Below are 25442 nucleotides of genomic sequence, written 5' to 3'. Positions count from 1 at the left end.
TCCAAAACACTTGAGATAGGAAGATTCCCATTGGGAAGCTCATTGGTACTAGTAATGGTGTTGGGGAAAAAATGATTCATAAGGACCCATGTGCCAGGAGCAAAAAAAAAACACATAAAAGGAACTAATAGATGTGCTCTTTAAATGAACTAACATTCACAGCTGACTCCTTAGTTAATCCTTAATGGGTGCCCATTGGTCATGGGGATAAATATTATTGACTAACAAAAACATTGGAAAATGGTTTGCAGGTCATTCACTGCCTTATTTTAACATTTTAATGAAGCTCCTGCCTGCTTCAGGCTGGTGCTTCCTGCCTCCCCGTCCCTTGCCTCTTCATTCCCTTCCCATGGAAATCTGCACGATGTGCAAGTGGCCGAACCCAATTAGAAAATCTAGGCCTAGAAATTCAGTCGCGTTTGCGCCCACTTATTGGCTAAAGAGTGGTTTGCGCCGGAAGTTTTTTAGTGCCCGAAATTCAGTTGGTCCCTAAAATCGGCGTTAGCCGGTAGTGCTGCGCCGGCACCGATGACGTCATCAGTGTGCGCAGCGCCCCGGTTCCAATGCGATTCCGTGCTGACAGCCAAATTCAGTTGCGGCCGCCTCGCCCGTAGCGGCCGCAAACAGCGTTTGAAAAACGGGGCCTTGCAGCTCCGAGAGGCCGGCACATAAAGGTGGAGGGGCGGCCGGCCTGGCCGCACCTCCCTCCCCGGACTCCTGCACCACCCCCCCGCGGCATTGCTGTCTGACTCCCGCGAGCCCGGCACTTCTCCGTGGTGCCGGGCTCATTTGCTGGGGGAATCCAGCGGCGATCTCACGGCTGCAGGCAGCTCCTCCTTAAGAGAAGGAGGAGGCCTGCAGTACCCCAGCCTGCCGCACCGCATCGGGTGCCGCAGCGGCAGCTGGACGCCTGAAATTGACTTTCATCGCCCCAAGCGAGACGGCCAAACCCTGCAATAGCGCCCGCCTCCGTCTTGGGGCGCCGCAACTGAATTTCAGGCGGGCACTACGGGAATCCGGGCGAGCGCTAAATTTCGGGCGCTAAAGACCTGGCGCGGCGATAGCGAATTTCTAGGCCCTAGTCTTTTTGGTCTAATCCACTTTTAGAAGCTAAGTATAGCAGCCTAGTTAATATTTCCCTGATAAACGAATGCTGACAGGTGGACTGGTATTGCTTCTTATTTTAAATGCAGTAACTTTCTTACCTGCTCAGCTTTGAGAGTTAGCTCAATGAAAATCTGCTGAAGCTTCTCATTTACAAAATTAATGCAGAACTGTTCAAACCCATTTTTCTGCGAGAAGGAAGGAAAGCATAACACAGTATAAGAATGATATCATCTAGATTTTGAATCGAATGGACACAAATTGTTGCTATTATGAAACCTCCTGGAAATGAAGAGTGGAAGAAAAGAAAGAAAGATTACATTTCTATAGCGCCTTTCACAACCACCGGATGTCTCAAAGCGCTTTACAGTCAATAAAGTACTTTTTGAAGAGGAGTCACTGTTGTAATGTGGGAAACGTGCCAGGCAATTTGCGCACAGCAACGTCCCACACACAGCAATGTGATAATGACCAGATAATTTGTTTTTGTTATGTTGGTTGAGGGATAAATATTGGCCAGGACTCCAAGGATAACTCCGCTGCTCTTCTTCAAAATAGTACCATGGGATTTTTTATGTCCACCTGAGAGAGCAGACGGGGCCTCGGTTTAATGTCTCACCCGAAAGACGTCACCTCCGACAGTGCAGCACTCCCTTAGCACTGCACTAGAGTGCTTTGCAGAGCAGGATAAAATCGGAACTTGCAGGAAGACCGAGGGATCTTGGCGGGTAAGTCCCACGGTGATTTTAACTGCCCGCCCGTCTGGTCTCTGCTGGGCAGGCAGGATTAAAATTGCCCCTCCAATTTAAATCACATTGCTGAAAATGTCCTTTAACCAAAAGCTACCGACACATTACAGAGCAGCAAACCTGCTGAGTTTGCATAAAATTAGCGATGGATTTTCACACTGAGTGTACAGTGGCTGCTGCTGCTTTGCAGGATTATTCATTTAAGGTTCATTTCGACAGCAAAGTAAACTCGAATTCTGCTTTATTATAGAGAGCTGAAATTACTTTTCAAATTTCACTCACACTTGCAAAATGCAGAAACTGCATTCCGAAATCGAACCCAGCTCCCAGCTCTTTAGTATAAAATTGAGAGAAATTGATTTTTATACATTACCTGAAAAATTTCAAAGCCGTAAATATCCAAAACTCCAACACTGTATTCCTCATTCGGTTTCTGCATAGCTTTGTTGACGGCCTAAACAGAAGGAAGAAAATGGATGTGTAATAAATAAGGATGTTTTGAGGTCATGAAATAAGGAATTAAACCTGTATTTGGTTTGGAAAGTGCGTGCAGTGCTTTGTTTCTTCCAACACTGGCAAGGAATTCTTTCAGTTAAACGAAAATTGTTACTAAAATTACATGGCCACACAGAATCTCTCTCTAGTGTCTTGTTATGTTTTGTATCATTTTTCAGACACTGCACACAGGTGGATAATGAAGCATAGTAATTTAAGTTTTGGGCACAAAATTAGAACGTGGTTGGGGGGGGTGAAAGAAGTGTCGGGCACAACCAGTTTCTGGTTGCAAAATTCCAGAGGGGAAGGGTGGCTTCTTCCATCCACTCAGTCCTTCTTTGTGATATCACATTTGGAAGCGGAGCTGGGAGGATGGCATCCTCCCTGAGCAATCCCGCTGGTTCCATATGGCCAGCCAGCGGTACATCCACCTCCAGGATGCAGGTGCACTTGCCGTACAATGGCTACAAGTGGGCCCTAAAATGTCATATCGGGGCTCGCCTGCTATTAGGGGAGGGACATATCGTTGATGGCCCAGGTAAGGACAGAAATTGAGACCTTCGGCTACACTGGCCAGGCCGACCCACTCCCCCCACGGGAATGGCAAGGTGCTGGTCTGAAATCCCTCTGCTCCCATGGGGTGGGTGCTCCAGTAGCAAGCACCTGGTCCTATTATGCAATTGATTGAAGATTCAGGGCCAGAGCAGATGGGCAGGTGGAAGTCCAGCAGCAATGTGGGGCTCCTTGAATTTCTAGCTCTGGATTCTTTTCAGGAGATATCTGATGCAAAGCAACTGCTCATGTATACGACTGAATTACAACTAAAAATCCCAACACTGGGCTTTATCCAAATTTGACAGCTTCAATCAGACTGGGGAGCACAGTGGGTTAGACAGTGATCTTTTACTTCTGGAATCAGTGTTTAAATCCAGCCCTAATTGATGGGGTGAAAGGCTTCTCTGTCTCTTGGCTGTAAGGGCCCTAAGATGAAAGAGTTTGGGAAATCTCAATCCAGTTCCGAGTGGACACAGCTGCATTCATTTAATTGGCAGCCTCATACAGAGAGGAGGCCACAAAATGCTTTTCTGAGGTTGGGACTGAGGCACCTTGCGTCAGGGTAGAGGGAACTTCCATGATCTGGGAGTGTTTGACGCTGATGCTGGTCATTTCATTTGCCAGCAATAACATTTCTTACCTTGGTGAGCACAAAAAAAATAAACAAACTCCTTATCTGCCGAAGAAGTGGCCATGTAAATTTAAACCATATAAATATCATAAAGCAACAAAACATCAGTAAATGCTTTGAGGGTTGTAATCTAATCTCTGGATTCAGATGAAAATTATAAACAGTTTTGCATTTCATTTTGTGGTTTTTGATGTCCTCTCTATCCCTTCATTAGACAGCACATACCCCTAAAAGGCAAAGGCTCCACTTCTGTCATGCAACTATGGTCAACAAATAAGGTCAAAGACAGTGTCAAGCTAAAATAAGAACATAAGAAATAGGAGCTGGAGTAGGCCATTTGGCCCTTCGAGCCTGCTCCGCCATTCAATGAGATCATGGCTAATCTTCTACCTCATCTTCACTTTCCTGAACTATCCCCATATCCCTTGATTCCCTTAATATTCAAAAATCTATCGCTCTCTGTCTTGAATATACTCAATGACTGAGCCTCCACAGCCCTCTGGGGTAGAGAATTCTAAAGATTCACCACCCTCTGAGTGAAGAAATTTCTCCTCATCTCAGTCCAAAATGGCCGACCCCTTATTCTGAGACTGTGACCCCTGGTTCTAGACTCCCCAGCCAGGGGAATCATCCTCCCTGCATCTACCCTGTCAAGCCCTGTAAGAATTTTGTATGTTTCAATTATATCACCTCTCATTCTTTTAAACTTTAGAGAATATAGGCCTAGTCTACTCAATCTGTCCTCATAGGACAATCCCACCAAATCAGGAACCAGTCTGGTGAACCTTCGTTGCACTCCCTCTAGGGCAGGTCTATTCTTCCTTAGGTAATGAGACCAAAACTGTACACAATACTCCAGGTGTGGTCTCTGTGGTAAACCACTGTATTGTATATTGCCACCTCTGGGTGGCGCTGTGTATGGAGGCATGCCTCAGCTGACTCCACCCACCACTGTGTGGGTTTCGTTCAGACTTGTTCAGTCACTCACGAAGAAGCATGGTCTCTTCTTAGCTAATAAAAGCCTTATTCATCTCTTCTTTCGACTCATCATCTCTTCTTCGACTCATCACCTTTTATGAAGTAATTGATAAGCGTATCAATTTTATTAGCTAAAAGTTAAATGGCGACACCTGAGGAGCAACAACAGCAACGGATACAGCAGACATTGCTGAGAGCCCTCAGACCACCACGCCTGGACCTCGACCCTCAAGATGTGGGTGCATCAGCCAAGTTTGAACACTGGCTGAGCTGCTTTGAATCCTTCCTCGCAATCTCACAGGTTACAGAGGAGGATCACAAACTGAAAATTTTGACCGCCCAGGTGAGCCATCAAGTATATATGCTAATCCGGGACTCTAATACGTACGTGGCGGCCCTCGAGCTACTAAAAGGGCAATATACGCGCCCAGTGAACACAATTTACGCCCGACACCTCTTGGGATCCCGCAGGCAGCAACCGGGAGAATCGGTAGGGGCATTTGCACGGGCGCTACTGGCACTCTGCAGAGACTGCGATTGTAAAGCGGTAACGGCTGTGGAGCACGCGCAGGGACTCGCCTGTGATGCCTTCGTCAGGGGCCTCCAGTCAGACCACACCCGGCAGAGACTGCTAGAAAGCAAGGAACTCGACCTGAAGACGGCCATTGCCCTTGCGCTCTCGTTAGAGGAGGCCCACCGAAACCTCGAGGCATACCCCCGTAACGGCGCCGAGACATGGCAATCGAAACCGTGGGACACGGGACCGCCGCCCCCGGCACCAACCGCTGCAGCGACCCAACCGAGACAGCAGCCTCCGGTAAGAACTGCTTCGATGCCCAGTAACCAGGCCCAAAAATGCTATTTCTGTGGCCAGTTAAAACATCCCAGAGCGCACTGCCCAGCTAAGACAGCTACCTGCTCGGGCTGCGGGAAGAAAGGCCATTACGCTAACGCCTGCAAGGGGAAGCCAGCCAGCAGCGCAGCGTGCGGGCCGTGGGAGCAGCCATCTTATCCGCCATTTTGTGTACCCCCGGCCGCATGGCATCCGCCGCCATCGTATCCAACGCACTCAACCGCCATTTCGTCACCGGAACCGACCACCGTCTCGGCGGATGACTATAGTGACTCACTAAGCCACATACTGGCCTCCGTGACGCTGGATCAAGGCCACCCTCACCATCTATCCAGCTCCATGATGGATATCGCGGTAAACGGCCGCGCCACCAGTTGCCTGATCGACAGCGGGAGCACAGAGAGTTTCGTCCACCCCGACACGGTACGTAGCCACTCCCTCACGATTCTGCCAACGCACCATCGCATTTCTATGGCGTCCAAGTCCCAGTCAATGGACATCAGCGGCTACTGTGTGGTGACCCTGTCAGTAGGGGGCACTGAATATCAAAAATTTAAACTGCTAGTCCTGCCCCGTCTTTGCGCTGCCGTCCTGCTAGGGTTGGATTTTCAGTGCCACCTTAAGAGTGTCACACTAGCATACGGTGGACCCCTCCCCCCACTCACAGTCTGCAACCAACAACTTTTAAATCGCCCGCTGCAAACCACCTGCAGCCTTTCCACATTAAAAGTCCCCCCCCCTCCCCTGTTCGCTAACCTCACCCGCGACTGTAAACCCATCGCTACCAAAAGCAGGCGGTACAGTGCCGGGGACAGAGCTTTTATCAGCTCTGAGGTGGAGCGGCTCTTGAAGGAGGGCATTATCGAAGGTAGCACTAGCCCCTGGCGAGCCCAGGTTGTAGTCGTTAAAACCACTGCAAAACGCCGCATGGTAATCGACTACAGCCAAACCATAAACCGGTACACCCAGCTGGACGCGTACCCCCTCCCTCGCATATCTGATATGGTCAATCAGATTGCGCAATACAAAGTATTCTCCACCATCGACCTTAAGTCAGCGTACCACCAGCTGCCCATCCGCCATGAGGACCGCCAGTATACTGCCTTCGAGGCAAACGGCCGCCTCTACCACTTCCTTAGGGTCCCCTTCGGCGTCACCAACGGGGTTTCGGTCTTCCAAAGGGAGATGGACCGAATGGTTGACCAGAACGCGCTGCGGGCAACCTTCCCCTATTTGGATAACGTCACCATCTGCGGCCACGACCAGCAGGACCACGACGTTAATCTAGCAAATTTCCTCCGTACGGCCCAACGGCTGAACCTAACGTACAATAAGGAAAAATGTATGTTTCACACCAAGCGCCTGGCCATCCTCGGCTGCGTGGTGGAGAACGGAGTCATCGGGCCCGACCCCGACAGAATGCGCCCCCTAATGGAGCTACCCCTTCCCCACTGCCAAAAAGCACTGAAGAGATGCCTGGGGTTTTTCTCCTACTACGCCCAGTGGGTGCCCCTCTATGCAGACAAAGCCAGGCCCCTCATCAAAGCCACCTCCTTCCCCCTGACACCAGAGGCGTGTGCAGCCTTCACTCTTATCAAGAACGATATCGCGAAGGCCGCAATGCACGCGGTGGATGAGTCCATCCCCTTCCAAGTGGAGAGCGATGCCTCCGACTTCGCCCTAGCCGCGACCCTTAACCAGGCGGGCAGACCCGTGGCCTTTTTCTCAAGGACCCTCCAGGGCCCCGAGACGAGACACTCCTCCGTCGAAAAGGAGGCCCAGGCTATTGTAGAAGCGGTGCGTCACTGGAGGCATTACCTGGCCGGGAAACGATTTACCCTGCTCACTGACCAGCGTTCAGTAGCTTTTATGTTTAATAATAAGCAGAGGGGTAAAATCAAGAACGACAAGATCTTGAGGTGGAGAATCGAACTCTCCACCTACAATTATGATATCTTGTATCGGCCAGGGAAACTCAATGAGCCCCCAGATGCCCTATCACGTGGTACATGCGCCAACGCGCAGAGTGATAGGCTGCAGTCCCTCCACAATGACCTCTGCCACCCGGGGGTCACCAGGTTTTTCCATTTTATCAAATCCCGTAACCTGCCCTACTCCATCGAGGAGGTCAGGACCATGACCAAGAGCTGCCAAATCTGCGCCGAGTGCAAACCGCACTTCTATAGGCCGGACAGAGCAAGCCTGATCAAGGCCACCCGCCCCTTTGAACGCCTGAGCGTCGATTTTAAAGGGCCCCTCCCCTCCGCTGACCGCAATGTGTACTTCCTCAACATAGTTGATGAGTACTCCCGTTTCCCCTTTGCCATCCCTTGCCCAGACATGACCAGTACCACGGTCATCAAGTGTCTGAATGACATCTTCGCTCTGTTCGGGTTCCCCAGCTATATACATAGCGACAGGGGCTCATCGTTCATGAGCGACGAACTTCGGCAGTACCTGCTAACAAGAGGTATCGCCACGAGCAGGACCACCAGTTACAACCCCCGGGGGAACGGCCAGGTGGAAAGGGAGAACGCGACGGTTTGGAAGGCAGTCCTCTTAGCACTAAAATCTAAGGGCCTTCCGACCTCCCGCTGGCAGGAGGTCCTCCCTGCAGCGCTTCACTCCATTCGGTCACTGCTTTGTACTGCCACTAATGCGACCCCTCATGAGAAAATGTTCGTTTTCCCCCGGAAGTCTACATCGGGAACCTCGCTACCGGCATGGTTGACTTCTCCTGGGCCCGTCCTATTGCGGAGGCACGTGAGGACGCATAAAACGGACCCCCTGGTCGAGCGGGTGCACCTCCTACACGCCAACCCCCAGTATGCCTGGGTGACATACCCAGACGGGCGGGAGGACACGGTCTCCATACGAGATCTCGCACCCTCGGGTACCCCTGAATTACCACCGTTATCCCCCTTACCACCGTTATCCCCCTTACCACTGTTATCCCCCACCACCCCTCCCAACCCAACCCCTGCAGACGGCATGCCAAAGCCCCAGGAATCTTCGCCAACCACCCAGACACCAGACCCGACGTCGGATGCTGCAACACCACCGCCGCCACCACGACGATCAGGACGTCAGACAAGGCCTCCTGATAGACTTAACTTGTAGTACCCTTCACCCCGCCGGACTTCACATTAAACAAGGGGTGAATGTGGTAAACCACTGTATTGTATATTGCCACCTCTGGGTGGCGCTGTGTATGGAGGCATGCCTCAGCTGACTCCACCCACCACTGTGTGGGTTTCGTTCAGACTTGTTCAGTCACTCACGAAGAAGCATGGTCTCTTCTTAGCTAATAAAAGCCTTATTCATCTCTTCTTTCGACTCATCATCTCTTCTTCGACTCATCACCTTTTATGAAGTAATTGATAAGCGTATCAGTCTCAAATACACAAATGCAAGGAAAAGTTGAAATGCAGCAGACTGGGAGAGCTATAAAAAGCAACAAAGGGATACAAAGAAAATAATAAGAGGTGCAAAAAGTAATATGAAAAACATCTTGCAAGGGCTATCAAAGCTAACAGCAAAGGTTTCTATAAATATATCAGGAGAAAGAGCCTGGTAAATGGGAATGTAGTCCCATTAAAGGCAGATGCAGGTGAGAAGATAATGGATAATGAGAAAATGACAGACTTGTTAAATGCATAGGGCTGAATTTTGCTAGTGCTCAGAGTGCGGGTTTGGAGGCGGGTTCACTGTCAAAATTGAAATGATTGACAGTGTGTTGGGAACCTGCTCTGAACCCGCCTCCATGTAAGTTTCCTAAGTGTCGGGTCTGCAAATTCAGAACAGACCCGACACCAAGCGGCGGGGGAGGTATTTAAGATAGTTAAATGCATGTTAAACGCTTGTTAACTACTATTTTGCCAGCCTATTTCTATTTTACCATTTTTCTAACAAGGTTCACGTCGTTCGGAGATGACGTCAGGTAAGTAGGTCGGGTTCTCTATGTCCCCCCATTGCTGTGAATAGGTGACAGCTGCAAAAGTTGTATGAAAGCTACCATTTCACAGCTGGTCACTTTCCAATCCAGAATAGGGGGACATAATCTTAAAATGAGAGCTAGACCATTTAGGAGTGCAATCAGGAAGCACTTTTGCACTCTAACGGTAGTGGGAAATCTTGAACAAAAAGCTGTGACTGCTCGATCAATTGAAATTTTCAAAACTGAGATCAATAGATTTTTGTTAGGTAAGGATATCAAGGGATATGGAACAAAGGTGGGTAAATGGAGTTGAGGTACAGATCAGCCACGATCTAATAGAATGGCAGAACAGGCATGAGGGGCTGAATAGCCTACTCCTGTTCCTACTGCTTGTAATTACAACCAGTATCCATTATTCTCAGTATATTGTAAATATGTTTTGTCTTTAATAATCCAATAAAGTTTTAGTTCCAGTCTATGTGAAAAATAATATTGTTGTTTAACTGATGTTATAATAAGTCTATTTTCAGTCAGTGTTCTTGCTCAGGCCAACATCCCCAGCATCGAAGCTTTGACCACGCTCAATCAGCTCCGATGGACGGGTCACATTGTCTGCATGCCCGACACGAGACTCCCAAAACAAGTGCTCTATTCGGAGCTCCGGCACGGCAAGAGAGTCCCAGGTGGGCAGAGGAAACGCTTCAAGGACACCCTTAAAGCCTCCTTGAAAAAGTGTAACATCCCCATCGACACCTGGGAATCCCTGGCCCAAGACCGTACAAAGTGGAGGAGAAGCATTCGGGAAGGCGCCGAACACCTCGAGTCTCTTCGCCGGGAGCAAGCGGAAGCCAAGCGCAGGCAGCGCAAGGAGCGCACGTCAACCCAAGCACCCCACCCACCCGCCCCTTCAACCACCGTCTGCCCCACCTGTGACAGAGACTGTCGGTCCCGCATTGGGCTCATCAGTCACCTGAGAACTCATTTTTAATGTGGAAGCAAGTCATCCTCGGTTCCGAGGGACTGCCTAAGAAGAAGAAGAAGGAGATTTTCTGTATAAAATATTTGAAAGGAACATACCATCCGTAATGTGACGAAATGTGAGGTTATGCAATTTGGTAGGAAGAATATAAAAACAGAATCTTTTTTAAATGGTGAGAAACTATTAAATGTTGGTGTTCAGAGAGATTTAGGTGTCCTCGTACAGGAAACACAGAGTTAGCATGCAGCTACAACAAGCAATTAGGAGGGCAAATGGCACGTTGGCCTTCATTGCAAGAGGGTTGGAGTATAAGAGTAAGGACGTCTTACTCCAATTGTACTGGGCCTTGGTGAGACCACACCTGGAGTACTGGGCACAGCTTTGGTCTCCTTATCTGAGAAAGGACATACATGCCTTAGAGGCGGTGCAACAAAGGTTCACTAGATTGATCCCTGGGATGAAAGGGTTGTCCTATGAGGAGAGATTGAGTAGATTGTGCTCTCTGGAGTACAGAAGAATGAGAGGTGATCTCATTGAAACATATAAGATTCTGAGGGGGATTGATAAGGTAGATGCTGAGAGGTTGTTTCCCCTGGCTGGAGAGTCTACAACTAGGGGGCATCGTCTCAGGATAAGGGGTCGGCCATGTAAGACTGAAATGAGGAGGAATTTCTTCACTCAGAGTGTTGTGAATCTTTGGAATTCTCTACCCCAAAGGGCTGTGGATGCTGGGTCGTTGAGTATATTCATGGCTGAGATAGATAGATTTTTGGAATGTTGGGGAATCAAAGGATATGGGGATCGGGCGGGAAAGTGGAGCTGAGGTCGATGATCAGCCATGATCTTATTGAATGGCGGAGCAGGCTTGAAGGGCCGTATGGCCTAGTCCTGCTCCTAATTCTTATGTTCTTATGTTCTTAGCTCTGCAAAATTACAGGTAAAACTGTATTTCTAATGTCTCGTAAGCACAATGATATAATTCAAGTTGTGATGAAGTAACCCAAGTCTGAAACATCATTAAATTGGCTGCTTATGATGTCTTGGTGACAGACTGCTATTCTGTTGAACCCCAGTGATATGCAGCTACTCTATTCACCCCCTTCCCCAATTAGCAATAATCTCCCTTTAGATTACAGTGCAAGGCTGATTATTCCAGGCTATATAAAATGGTAAGAATTGCTCACATTCAAATTAATTTGACATTTAAGAAATACTTACATCTACTAAATAATCAAATAATCGCGCGTAGAGGGCTTTTGCCAATGCATCTCGGGTGTATCCCGCCTGTTGTACGTTTAGAGTCATATTGATGGATTCTGTCTTGCCTCCCCATTTGCTGTCCATTTTTCTGCTGGTCACTTTCTCTCTCAACTTCATTTGATCAATTCCCAGCAAGAACGCAGGAAAGGCCAAGTCTTTATGAAAAACAAAGAAAGTAAATCAATTATTGATGGGGCAGTCATTGTTTCTGCACCAGCGGCAAACCAGTAATTAATATTTAAAGAACTGTTGAGCAAAGTATGAGGAATGGCAATTACTTCCAGCTGGATAAAGCTAAGATAACTTTTTTAATCCGTTGTTTAAACTGTGCTATTTAAAAAAGTACTCCATGAAGTGGGTACCCTGTGGTGATGCTGGCCAAGGGAATCACTTGGAGCGGGAATGCTTCTTTATGCTACTGTTAAATGGATGTGATTTTGCATCAATTCTCCACCTTCCCCAATTCCCAACACTAGCCTCCAGCAATAATTCATTCTGTATTCCGTGGACAGCAATAAATAATAGTTCCTCTGATGGCTCATTCGAGTACGGTAAAGTGCAACTGACCAATCAAAAATAAGTACAAATGAGGAAGGCAATTTGTTCAACTTGCTCTTCATTCCATAGAGACCACTGGCTCTCCATCACAACATCCAATTCCTTCTTGAATTACTCCAGAGGTTTTGCCTCTACCACCCTATAATTTCCAGGTATCAGTCTCTCTTTGCGTGATGAAGGAGAAGAGGCGGTAAAAGAACAATCATCATCGCCTTGCTCCCCTGCTAGCCCGATTCCCCCTCCCATTTAAAATCAGGGCTTCTACGTGAGTCAGCGTATCAATATCAGCAAAGGAAGCAGTAGCACCAAGTTTTTGTGGGGTCATCTTGCCCTTTACCTGCAACCAGCAGAAGGCGAGGAAAGCTGGTCACAGGCCCATACCATGCCACTTAACATTGGTGTAGATTTTCGTCTTCACCGCCTGGGCCACAATCTGGTGGAGCAGATCACCCGCCTGTCAAAAAGCCCACCTAATTATGATTCCAATGATTTCAATGGAATGAAAATTAGGCGGGTTCTATAACAGGCGGGTGATCCGCTCCTCCAGATTGCTGCTCAGTCGATGAAGACAATAATCTACCCCATTGAAATGTAAATACAATTTAATTGGCTGCACTGTTTTCTGGCATTGTGCAGCACAATACTTACAAAGTTGCAGAGGAAGTTGATGGTTGACTATGGCTGCAGTCCTTGTGGTTATGGTATTCCCACACGGGTGTTAAGTAGGGAATTCCAGAATCTCAACCCAGCAATGAAGAAGGAATACTGAGCAGTATAAGACCAATTCGGGATGGCGTGATATGGAGGGGAACTTGGGGATGGTGCCCCCATGATCTTGTGAAAGTAAGTTTGAAGATTTGCAGCAGTGCATCCTGTAGATAGTACATACTGCACAGTGCGCTAGTGTAGGAGGGAGTAGGTATTGACTCCCAGTGGCAAGGGCACTGATCAAATGGACTGCCATGTCCTGGATGGTACAGAGCTTCTTGCGTGTTGGTAGGAAGAATCGAAAAGCAAAATATTATTTAAATGGAGAGAGACTACAGAATGCTGCGGTACAGAAGGATCTGGGTGTCCTCGTACATGAAACACAAAAGGTTAGCATGCAGGTACAGCAAGTAATTAGGAAGGCAAATGGAATGTTGGCTTTTATTGCTGGGGGATGGAGTATAAAAATAGGGAAGTCTTGCTACAACTGTACAGGGTATTGGTGAGACGACACCTGGAGTACTGCGTACAGTTTTGGTCTCCATATTTAAGGAGGGATATACTTGCATTGGAGGGTGTTCAGCAAAGGTTCACTAGGTTGATTTCTGAGATGAAAGGGTTGTTTTATGAGGAAAGGTTGAGCAGGTTGGGCCTGTACTCATTGGAGTTTAGAAGAATGAGAGGTGATCTTATTGAAACATATAAGATTCTGAGGAGACTTGACAGGGTAGATGCTGAGAATATGTTTCCCCTCATGGGGGAATCTAGAACGTGGGGGCATAGTTTCAGGATAAGGGGTCACCCATTTAAGGCGGAAATGAGGAGGAATTTCTTCTCTGAGAGGGTCGTGAATCTCTGGAATTCTCTACCCCAGAGAGCTGTAGAGGCTGGGTCATTGAATATATTCAAGGCGGAGATAGACAGATATTTGAGCAGCAGGAGAATCAAGGGTTATGGGGAACAGGCAGGAAAGTGGAGTTGAGGCCAAGATCAGATCAGCCATGACCTTATTGAATGGCGGAGCAGCCTCGAGGGGCCCCCTCCTGCTCCTATTTCTTATGTTCTTATGTTGTTGTAGCTGCACCCATCCAGATGTGTGGTGAGTATTTCACTACATTCCTGACTTGAGCCTTGTAGATGAGGAGAGGTTGTGAAGGGTCAGGAGGTGAGCCACTTGTCACAGAGTACCTAGCCTCTGCTCTGTTAAGCTTATGACTAATGGTGACCCTCATGATGTTGATGGTGGTAAACTTGGTGATGGTGATGCCATTGAAGGTCAGACAGAGATAGTTGGACCTTTTCTTATTGCTTTCACTTAGGTGGTGTAAATGTTATCTGCCCTTTATCAGCCCAAGGTAAACGCTTCACCAAAATTGATCTAGCCCAGGCGTACTTGCAAATGGAGGTAGAAGAAGCCTCGAAACAATACCTTACGATTAACACTCATAAAGGTCTTTATCAATACAACCGGCTGGTGTTCGGGGTAGCATCGGCTCTGGCTATTTGGCAAAGGGCGATGGATCAAGTCCTGCAAGGGATTCCAGGGACCCAGTGTTATTTGGATGACATCCTGGTCACGGGCGAAAATGACAGTGATCACCTCGCCAACTTGGAGAAGGTGCTCACCAGATTAAAGGAATATGGGCTACGAGCTAATCGCCACAAGTGCGAGTTTTTCCAGAAGCAGATCTCGTATTGCGGCCACGTCATCGATGAAGAGGGGTTACATAAGTCCCCTGAAAAGATTGAGGCAGTAGTCAAGGCTCCAGCACTGGAAAATGTGTCACAACTGAGGTCGTTCCTCGGGCTGGTAAACTACTACCATAAGTTCTTACCAAATTTGTCCACGGTATTACACCCACTGAACACCCTACTGCAAACAGGGGTACCATGGAAGTGGAATGACGAACGTAGACGAGCTTTCCAGAAGTGTAAAGAATTGATCACATCTAAAGAGGTGTTGGCCCATTTCAACCCAGCACTACCAATTCGTTTGGCATGTGATGCATCACCCTATGGTATTGGAGCGGTGCTGTCGCACAAATTCCCAGACGGGTTGGAGAGGCCAGTAGCCTTTGCGTCTCGGTCACTAACCTCAGCCGAGCGCAACTATGCCCAGATTGACAGGGAGGCCCTCAGCCTAGTATGGGGAGTAAAAAAATTCAACCACTATCTGCAAGGGCAGAAGTTCACCTTGCTGACTGACCACCAACCACTTGTCTCCATCTTTAATCCTAAGAAGGGCGTTCCAGTGATGACTGCACAACGGTTACAAAGATGGTCCCTGTTTCTAGGGGCAAATCAATATGAAATAGAATATAAGGGCACGAAACAGCATGGAAACGCTGATGGGCTATCGCGCCTGCCACTGCCTACTGTGGAGGAAGCACCAGCAGTGGACCCAATCGAGATATTTTATTCGTCAATAATTGAACGATTGCCAGTAACGAACGCGGATATAGAGAAGGAGACCCGCAATGATCCGACGCTGTCTCGGGTATATGATTTGACGGTGAGGGGATGGCCAACACATGGCGACTCACTGTTGCCAGCATTCTCATCCAGAAGAGAACAGCTGTCAGTATGCCAGGGGACAGTGATGTGTGGATCCAGAGTAGTGATTCCACCCAAGTTAAGGGAGAGAGTGCTAAATGAGCTACATGAAGGTCATCTGGGGGGAGTGAAAATGAAAAGCCTTGCTAGTGCTTATGTGTGGTGGCCGGGAATCGATCAACAAATCGAAGACCTAACCAAGAGCTGCTCAGGATGCCAGAAGGTCCAAAATGCACCACCACATGCCCCTCTACACCCATGGGAGTGGCCCTCCTCTCCATGGCAATGGGTGCATATTGATTTTGCTGGTCCATTCATGGACTCAATGTTCTTAATAGCAGTGGATGCTCATTCGAAGTGGCCTGAGGTGATAAAAATGTCCTCAACCACTACAGAGAAAACGATTGCAGTCCCACGGACCATATTTGCCAGAAACTGCTTGCCAGAGCAGATTTGCTCTGATAATGGACCACAGTTTGTGTCCGAAGAGTTTCGAAAATTTATGAGAAGGAATGGGGTAAGGCATTACACATCCGCCTCGTATTATCCAGTCACAAATGGATTGGCTGAGAGGTTCGTACAAACCTTTAAGAAGGTGATAAAGGCCATGTGCGACGATGAAATTCCACTACAGCATAAGGTGGACAATTTCTTATTAGCCTACCGAAACGCGACACATGCAGTTACCAACCAGACCCCGGCCATGATGTTCTTTAACTGAAGGTTGCGATCTCGTCTGGACATGCTTAGACCAAATATGCAAAGAAATGTTGAGGATAAACAATTCCAGCACATCAATGAGAAGCCGACAAGGAGCTTCAATGTAGGACAACCAGTCTTGGCCCGTGACTACCGAACAGAGAAATGGCAACCCGGAACGATATGCACACGGCAGGGGCCATTAATGTACACAGTGGATGTCGGGGAGAACATTGTGAGACGCCACGTTGATCAGATCTTAGCGTCACAGGAACGAGTCAACCCCATGTCTTGCGTACCTGGGATGAACCCGACACACCGGTAGCATCTACCTCCGAACCAGTAGCAGTGGAACCCGATGAACTAACCGATGAAAAGGGGTCAGAATCGCCTCCGCACCAAGAACAAGAACCTCAGGAAAGGCGCTATCCCAAAAGGATCAGGAAGCCGCCCCAAAGACTGAATCTATAAATGGACTATTATTGTTTAATGTACATGTTAAAGTGTTAATTGTTATTTGAATGTTATGGGTACTGCTGGTCTAAAAGGGGAGGAATTGTAGTGTATGTACCTTTAGGAGAGAACTACTTTTGCAGCTCCTGTATACTGTAGTACCGGCAGTGACCACACCTGTATATAAGCCTTGAGCATGCCTCTGTACCCCAGTCTTGAGACTACCCTACTCCAGTAAATACCTGTTGATTGTTAAGTTACAGCATCCGTGTGGTTATTGAAAAACATCATACTCTCAGAATCACAGATCTAACAGGTATGAGCTCTTTCATTACTGGAGGAGGAATTGTGCTTGGAACTTACTATTGTGAACAGTCCCATTCCTGACATTATGATGGAGGTGCAGGAACTGGGGTTCCTAGCTGAAGAATTGAGATCGACTCAGAAAATCAAAAACAATAAAATTTAATGAACAAATGAAGCTGTACAGGAAACTGTAGGATACAATGCAAATAGGTCTGGTCTGCTTGAAAGCCTCTCTGGAAACTGCTAGAAGGTTCCGAGCTCAACTGCTAGCAGGTTCCGAGCTCAACTGCTAGCAGGTTCCGAGCTCAACTGCTAGCAGGTTCCGAGCTCAACTGCTAGAAGGTTCCAAGCTCTACTGCTAGAAGGTTCCGAGCTCTGACGTCATGACGTCATCACGTTCTTCCCGCCGTTGAGAGATCACGTGACAGACGGCATGACGTCATCACGCGGAGTACAGGAAAGAAGCCCTAGTACAGTTAACAGATACATTAAAGGTGCAGCCCCCAGCTGTACTACATTGCTGTAAAAGGAATTATATACAATTGTCCATAATCCTCTGGTGGTTCTGCCACATGCGCCCCCCAGAATTGCTTTTAACAGAGAAGGTAAGGCGAGAAGGGGGTCTGACGAGTCTGTCCGACCGACTGCGATACCCCGGCAGCTGGAACGGAGTGCTAGAAGACGAACTGGCCGTTGGCTGTGGTTGGGATGACGCCGCAGGCGGAGGAGAAGAAGAGGCCGGCTGTGGTCGACCCAGTGAGGCGGGCACTGGCGACTCGGCGGACGACTGTGGCTGTACTGGACTGGCAGTCGACGGTGGACGACCACGACAAGGCGGCTGAGCGGTGCCGACTGGTTCACTCAGATCCAGATGCGCCGGTTTCAACCGGTCGATGGAGATGTGGTCAGGCTTACCGCCGACGTCGACAGTGAAGGATTTGTCACCTGACGAGATTACGTGGAACGGACCCGTGTAAGGCGGTTTGAGCAGGTTTTTGCGAGCATCCTGCCGAATGAACACGTATTCTGCGCACTTAAGATCCACTGGGATATGGGAGCGCTGCAGGTCATGATGCGACGTAGGCACTGGGATGAAATTCCTAGCCGCTTCCTGGTGGCTGACGAGCTGCTGAGCTGGGGACCAGGGTTCCGTGTGAGGAGGAAGAAAATCGGCAGGCACTCTGAGTGGTTGGCTGTAAACCAGCTCTGCTGAAGAAGAATGCAGGTCGTCCTTAGGCGCCGTGCGAAGACCTAGCAGCACCCAAGGGAGCCTGTCCACCCAACTAGGCCCACGGAGACTAGCACGCAGTGCGGCTTTAAGGGACCTGTGGAATCTGTTAAGTCTGTGTGTTCCAGTTGTATTAAGATTAATTACTGACACAGACTACAAGAATAAAGTTCAACAGGTCTTTACTAGTTGGAGGTCAGGACTATACTAAATACAATATCACTACACAGTACTTATATACCGGTGGTCACCACCGGTATTACGTATACAGCAGCCAGAGAAAGTAGTACATCTCTTAAGGTGGAACAGGCTTAAGTTCTCTTAAGGTGGAACAGGTTACATACACCACAATCCTCCCTTTTTAGCTTAACAGTCATATCCCCATTTAACATAACATAATAACATATATAACTTCAGGTATAAACAGTTCAAAGGTTCAGTCTCTCAGGAGGCCTTCTGATTCGGTTTGGATAACGCCTTTCAGTGGTCTCTGATTCTTGTTGCTGAGGTGACTCTTCTTGTTGGTTTCCTATGTATTGGACGTCATCATCAGGTACAGTCCCTGCCGAGGTAGATGCTTCAGGTTCATTAACGTCTTCCACAGTTGTCTCTGTCGCAACCATGGGTTCGACCCTTGCTCTTGATTCTACCAGTTGATCCGCATGGCGCCTTATCACATTGTTACCAATATCTACTGTGTACATCAGAGGTCCTTGTCAGGCCCGAATTGTTCCGGACTGCCATTTTTCGTTTCCATAGCCCCTTGCCAACACTGGTTGTCCTACGTCGAAACTTCAAGTGGACTTGTTATTAATATGCCGGAACTGTTTGTTTTCCACTTCCCTCCGCACATTTGGTTTTAACAAATCCAACCTGGACCGCAACCTCCTGTTATAAAACATCATGGCAGGACTTTGGTTAGTCACTGCATGAGCGGCGTTTCGATATGCCATTAGGAAATTGTCCACCTTGTGTTGTAACGGAATCTGATCATCGTTCATGGCCTTTATTGCCTTTTTGAATGTTTGGACAAATCTCTCGGCCAACCCGTTTGTCGCCGGATGATATGGGGCAGAGGTATAATGTTTCACCCCATTCTTCTTTAAGAATTTTTGGAATTCTTCCGACACGAACTGTGGTCCGTTGTCCGAACATATCTGTTCTGGCAATCCGTTCCTTGCGAATATTGTTCTTAACACCGCAATTGTCTTTTCTGAAGTAGTGGTATTCATCTTGATCACTTCTGGCCATTTGGAATGTGCGTCCACCGCAATTAGGAACATGGAGTCCATGAATGGACCAGCAAAGTCAATATGTACGCGTTGCCATGGGGCTGAAGGCCATTCCCATGGGTGTAGTGGTGCGATCGGAGGTGCATTTTGCACTTTTTGGCACCCAGCGCAGCTTTTTGTCAACTTCTCTATCTGTTGGTCAATGCCCGGCCACCATACATAAGCCCTAGCAAGACTTTTCATCTTAACTCCCCCCAGATGACCTTCATGCAGTTCCTTTAGAACTCTTTCCTGTAACTTGGGAGGAATAATCACTCTTGTCCCGTACATCAAAGTACCATGGCAGACGGACAGCTGGTCTCGCCTTGCCGAGAATGCCGGTAACAGAGGATCACCATGTGTTGGCCATCCTTTCACTGTCACCTCGTAAACTCGGGACAGTGTCGGGTCGTTCCTGGTTTCTCTTTCAATACTTGCATTGGTGACTGGTAAACACTCGATGATGGTCGAATGAAATAACTCAACAGGGTCAACTTTCGTCGTCTCTTCTGCTTCAGGTAGTGGCAGGCGCGACAGCCCATCAGCATTGCCATGCTGCTTTGTACCTTTGAATTCTATTTGATATTGATGTGCCCCTAGGAAAAGGGACCATCTCTGGAGTCACTGTGCTGTCATCACCGAAACACCCTTCTTAGGGTTAAAAATGGATACCAACGGCTGATGGTCTGTCAGAAGTGTGAATTTTGGCCCTGCAGGTAATGATTAAACTTCTTCACTCCCCATACAAGGCTGAGAGCCTCCCTATCGATCTGTGCATAGTTGCGCTCAGCGGAGGTCAATGATCTGGATGCAAACGCGACTGGCCTTTCCGTGCCATTTGGCAACTTGTGTGAGAGTACTGCCCCAATACCATATGGAGAAGCATCACAAGCCAACTGAATAGGCAGTGTTGGGTTGAAGTGAGCCAACACTTCCTCTGAGGTGATCAATTCTTTGCTTTTGCGAAATGCCTTCTTACAGTTTTCGCTCCATTCCCATGGTACCCCCTTCTGTAAAAGAGTGTTCAGCGGGTGCAGTACCGTGGATAGATTTGGTAGAAACTTATGGTAATAGTTAATCAATCCCAGAAACGACCTCAACTGAGAGACATTATCTGGAGTGGGAGCCTTTACAACTGCCTCTATCTTGTCAGGAGACTTATGAAGCCCCTCCCGGTCAATGACATGACCACAGTACGAGATCCGCTTCTGAAAGAACTCACATTTCTGCCGATTAACTCTAAGTCCATACTCTTTCAGTCTGTTGAGCACCAGTTCCAAGTTTGCGAGGTGTTCTTCATCACCATCACCTGTAATCAGAATATCGTCCAGGTAACATTGTGTGCCTGGAATTCCCTGTAATACCTGCTCCATGGCCCTCTGCCAAATTGCCGGAGCCGATGCCACTCCAAAAACCAGCCTATTATACCGGTACAAACCTCTATGCGTGTTGATCGTGAGGTACTGGCGTGACTCTTCTTCAACCTCCATCTGCAAGTACGCCTGCGCCAGGTCTATCTTGGTGAAGTGTTTCCCGCCAGACAACGAAGCAAAAATATCCTCAATCCGCGGAAGCGGATACTGCACCGTGTGAAGCACCAGATTAACGGCGATCTTGAAATCTCCACAGATGCGAACCTTCCCTGGTTCTCCTGGCTTGTTGCTCGAAGGACGTTTCATAACGGGAACAATGGGCGTAGCCCACTCACTCCAATCTACCTTAGACAGTACACCTGAACGTTCTAGCGCTTCCAGTTCCGCTTCTACAGTAGGTCGTATTGCATAGGGTACCGGTCTGGCTTTGAAAAATTTTGGTTGTGCATGTTCATCAATCTTGATGTTTGCCGTAATTCCTTTCAGTGTTCCCAGTCCTTGCTGGAACACCTCTTTAGCATCATCCAATATTTTGGACAATCGTTTAGGTTTGACATCTGTTTCCCCGGAATCTACCGTTAGTGCTTTTAAGGAGTGCCAGTCCATATTCATTTTCCTAATCCACTCCCGTCCCAGTAGTGGTGGACCTCCTTCAGGTAGCTTTCTTCGCCCTTGTGGACCACTTTTACCTCTATCTTTCCGATGGGGTACACTCTTTGCCCCGTGTATGTTTTCAATATAATCTCCGTATCCCGTAGGGGAATATGTTGGAATAACCTTTTGTAATCTTTCTTATTCATGACCGTCAATGCCGATCCAGTGTCCAATTCCATCTTTACTTGGACTCCTGCTATCTGAAGAGTGACCCAAATTGTCTGGAGATCTGCATCCTTACCAACGTTGTGTACTCTCAAGCTACCCAGTTCATTACTGCTAGCGTCTGAATCTGACTTCTGTTCGTTCGAACTGGTCTTTGTCACCTTGTGCACCTTTATGTATTTTCCTTGCGGTGACTTTTTGTTGCTGGTCTTCTTTCCTGACCGGCATACTTTAGCTATGTGGCCAAGCCTACCACACGTTCTGCATTCTTGGTTTTTAAACCAACACTGGTTCTGATCGTGTGTTGTCTTTCCACAACGATAACATTTTACAGTACTCAAACCCAATTTATTTGTACTGAGTTCCGGTGACCGTAGCTGCATTACTGCCGTGCCTCTCGCTGCGGCTTCGTGTGCTGCTGCCATAGTGACCGCTTTCTCAAGCGTCAGCTCATTCTCCTCGAGCAGTCGCTTTTGTGTATCTTCTTTTAATAATCCACACACAAATTTATCTCTTAGCGCTTCTGTCAGTCCCGTTCCAAACTGACAGTACTTTGCTAGCTTACGCAATTCCATTAAATATTCAGCATTGCTTTCATCCTTCAGCTGCCTTCTGCTGTAAAATTTAAATCGTTCTGCTAGCATTAGCGGCGTGGGGTTTAGATGATTTTTCAGGACAGTAACAATCTCCTCGAACGTCTTATCCGCCGGTTCATCTGGTGATAAAAGGTGTTTCAATTGCCCGTATGTCTTTGCACCCATTAAGTTCAATAAAGTTAGTGCTTTCTCTGCATCTGGGATTTTATTTGCTTTACAATAATTTTGTATGCGTTCTACATTCATGGCCCAATCCTCGATGTCGCTATCAAAGGTATCAATGTTCCCATGTTTAGGCATCGTTGCAATTTATTTTATCCCAAGATGGCGGCTTCCCGCTCTTGTCTTTGTCCTCCGCCTACAAAATGGCGGTTTTCCCGCGCTTGGCGGTCTTCACCCACTGGCTGCAATGGTGTTTGGCGTGCCGCTGCTGCTCCCCTTTCCCAGCGGTTAGTAACTCCCCCGATGCTGTCTCCGCTTCACCGCGGCTCCCTCGGGCATTCGCGCTTCCCCGATGTCGCACCTTGCAGCCCTTCTTGCAGCCCGATTATTAGCACCGGCTGCGTTCGCCTTCACCGCGGCTCTCGCGCCTTCAGTCGCCCCAGACGCTGCGCCCTTTTGGCCCGAAAGCGGCCCGGCCCTTATCACCAGCCGCGATCGATGTCCCCGCGCTGCGCCTTTCGGCCCGAATGCGGCCCGGCCCTTATCTCCGGTCGCGATCGATCACACCGCCCTTATTCCTCCGTCTTCCTCCCTCCGTCTGTACAGCCAACGCGGCCGACTTTCTGCTCGCGTCGCTGACCGGCTTACCCACCACCGAGGTTGAAAGAAGATAGCTGACTGCAGCTGATGGAGGCTTCGAGTTCAGGATGTCTTCTGCACTCCGGGTTCTCGATGCCTGCCGCGCGACGTGTCTTCCAGCAGGGTGATGAGGGTGGATGCCTCTCTTCGACGCCCGTTCTGTGGACGAAGCCGCCGTGGATATAAACTGCCGCAGGGTAAGAATCGGACTCGTCGCCACTGTTAAGTCTGTGTGTTCCAGTTGTATTAAGATTAATTACTGACACAGACTACAAGAATAAAGTTCAACAGGTCTTTACTAGTTGGAGGTCAGGACTATACTAAATACAATATCACTACACAGTACTTATATACCGGTGGTCACCACCGGTATTACGTATACAGCAGCCAGAGAAAGTAGTACATCTCTTAAGGTGGAACAGGCTTAAGTTCTCTTAAGGTGGAACAGGTTACATACACCACAGAATCTTTCACACAGACCGTTCGCCTGTGGATGGTAGGCGGTGGTACGATGAAGCTTGGTGCCCAAACCTTGAGCTACGGCGTTCCAAAGCTCAGAGGTAAATTGAGGCCCCCGGTCGGAGGAGGTGTCAGCCGGTACCCCGAACCGAGCTACCCATGACGAGATGAAGGCTCTGGAGACGTCTGCCACTGTGGTGGCAACCAAAGGAATTGCCTCTGGCCACCTGGTGGTGCGGTCTAACATGGTGAGGAGGTGAGTGTACCCACGAGAGAAAGGGAGAGGACCAACCAGGTCCACGTGCACATGGTCGAATCGACGCTCCGGAACTGGAAAAGTGGCGACTGGGGCCTTAACATGGCGTTGTATCTTGGACTTCTGGCAACTCACGCAGGTATTGGTCCAGTCACGGACGTCGAGATGCATGCCCTTCCAGACGAATTTCTTTGCCATGAGTCATTGTGACGCTCTCATGCCAGGGTGTGACAACCCGTGGATAGTGTCGAAAATTCTCCTGCGCCATTCGACTGGAACGATTGGACGTGGGACGCCCATCGAGATGTCACACAGGAGTGTGGTCCCTGCAGCCTGGAAACTGACATCAGCCACTTGTAAGCTGGAACTTCAGGGTCTGTCTTCTGTTCTTTTGCCAAACCAACATAGTCGACTCCCAGGTGTACTGTGTGGAGCTGGGTGCGGGAGAGGCAATCCGCCACCAGGTTGTCTTTGCCCGAGACATGTTGTATGTCGGTTGTAAATTCAGATATGTACGTAAGATGATGTTGTTGCCGTGCCGACCATGGTTCCGCTGTTTTGGCCATCGCAAAGGTAAGTGGCTTGTGGGCTACAAAAGCCGTGAATGGGCGTCCTTCCAGTAGGAAGCGAAAATGGCGGATGGCCAGAAACAATGCCAACAACTCCCTATCAAAAGTACTATACTTGCGTTCGTTCTTCCGCAATTGGCGGCTGAAGAAAGCCAGTGGTTGCTATGTGCCGTCGACCCACTGCTCCTGTACTGCACCGTTGGCATAATCAGATGTGTCGGTGGTAAGGGCAATGGTTGCGCCCGGAAGGGAATGTGCCAACATGGTCGCAGCAGCCAAAGCGTTCTTAGTGTCGAGGAAAGCCTGGTCCATCTGGGGTGTCCAATTGATCGGGTCTTTGCCCGATTTACCTCTGAGGGCCTCGTACAAAAGTTGCATCAACAATGCCGCCTTGGGAACGAACCGATGATAAAAATTGACCATTCCCAGAAATTCCTGGAGGGCCCTGATGGTCTGAGGAAGAGGGAACGAGGTGACTGCTACCACCTTCGTGGCCAGCGGGATGGCGCCTTCTGAGGTGATTCTGTGTCCCAGGAAATCAATGCTGTGCAACCCAAACTGGCACTTGGCCGGGTTGATAATAAGGCCATGTTGGCTGAGACGAGAAAAAAGGGTACGCAAGTGCGTAATGTGTTCTTTCGTGCTGTTACTTGCAATAAGGATGTCGTCTAGGTAGACGAAGATGAATGGCAGATCGCGCAACACGGAATCCATGAGACGTTAGAAGGCTTGTGCTGCATTCTTCAGCCCAAACGGCATACGAAGGAACTCAAAGAGCCCGAAAGGTGTGATGACGGCAGTTTTGAGGACGTCCTGAGGATGCACGCGCACTTGATGATAGCCTCGGACGAGGTCTACTTTGGAAAAGATGGAATTCCCTGCCAGATGGGCCGAAAAATCCTGAATGTGAGGAATTGGGTACCGATCTGGTGTGCTAGCCTCATTCAGGCGTCTGTAGTTGCTGCATGGTCGCCATCCGCCGCCCGGCTTAGGAACAATGTGTAATGGCGAGGACCAAGGACAATTCGAACGTCGAATAATACCCAGGCGTTCCATTGTATGGAACTTCGCCTTGGCGGCCACGAGTTTACCGGGTTCCAGCCTTCGAGCTCTCGCATAAACGGGGGATCCTGTCGTGGTAATGTGGTGCGCCACACCGTACCTCGCGACTGAAGAAGAAAATGTGGGCCTGGTGAGCTCAGGGAACTCACTGAGAAGACGAGAGAACTCATTTGGAGATGGGACTGCACAG

At 48.7% G+C, this 25442-nt stretch overlaps 1 protein-coding gene across 1 annotated transcript in view; it reads right to left on the bottom strand.

Annotated features, from left to right (window-relative positions):
• The window catches only part of myo1f (myosin IF), a 214742-nt gene that overhangs the window by 78050 nt on the left and 111250 nt on the right, over positions 1–25442 (bottom strand). Inside the window, exons 10-12 of the mRNA XM_086004739.1 lie at positions 11500–11696; positions 2227–2307; positions 1206–1292 (exon numbers count right to left, since the gene is read on the bottom strand). Coding sequence (XP_085860865.1) covers positions 1206–1292; positions 2227–2307; positions 11500–11696 — 365 coding nt within the window. The remainder of the gene's footprint in view (positions 1–1205; positions 1293–2226; positions 2308–11499; positions 11697–25442) is intronic.

Source organism: Somniosus microcephalus, chromosome 13 (genome assembly GCF_052327205.1).
Source record: "Somniosus microcephalus isolate GS21.2 chromosome 13, FLI_Smic_1.0, whole genome shotgun sequence".
NCBI classification, from domain to species: Eukaryota; Metazoa; Chordata; class Chondrichthyes; order Squaliformes; family Somniosidae; genus Somniosus; species Somniosus microcephalus.
Note: the sequence above shows the minus strand (reverse complement) of the source record. Positions and strands in the feature narration are given on the sequence as shown.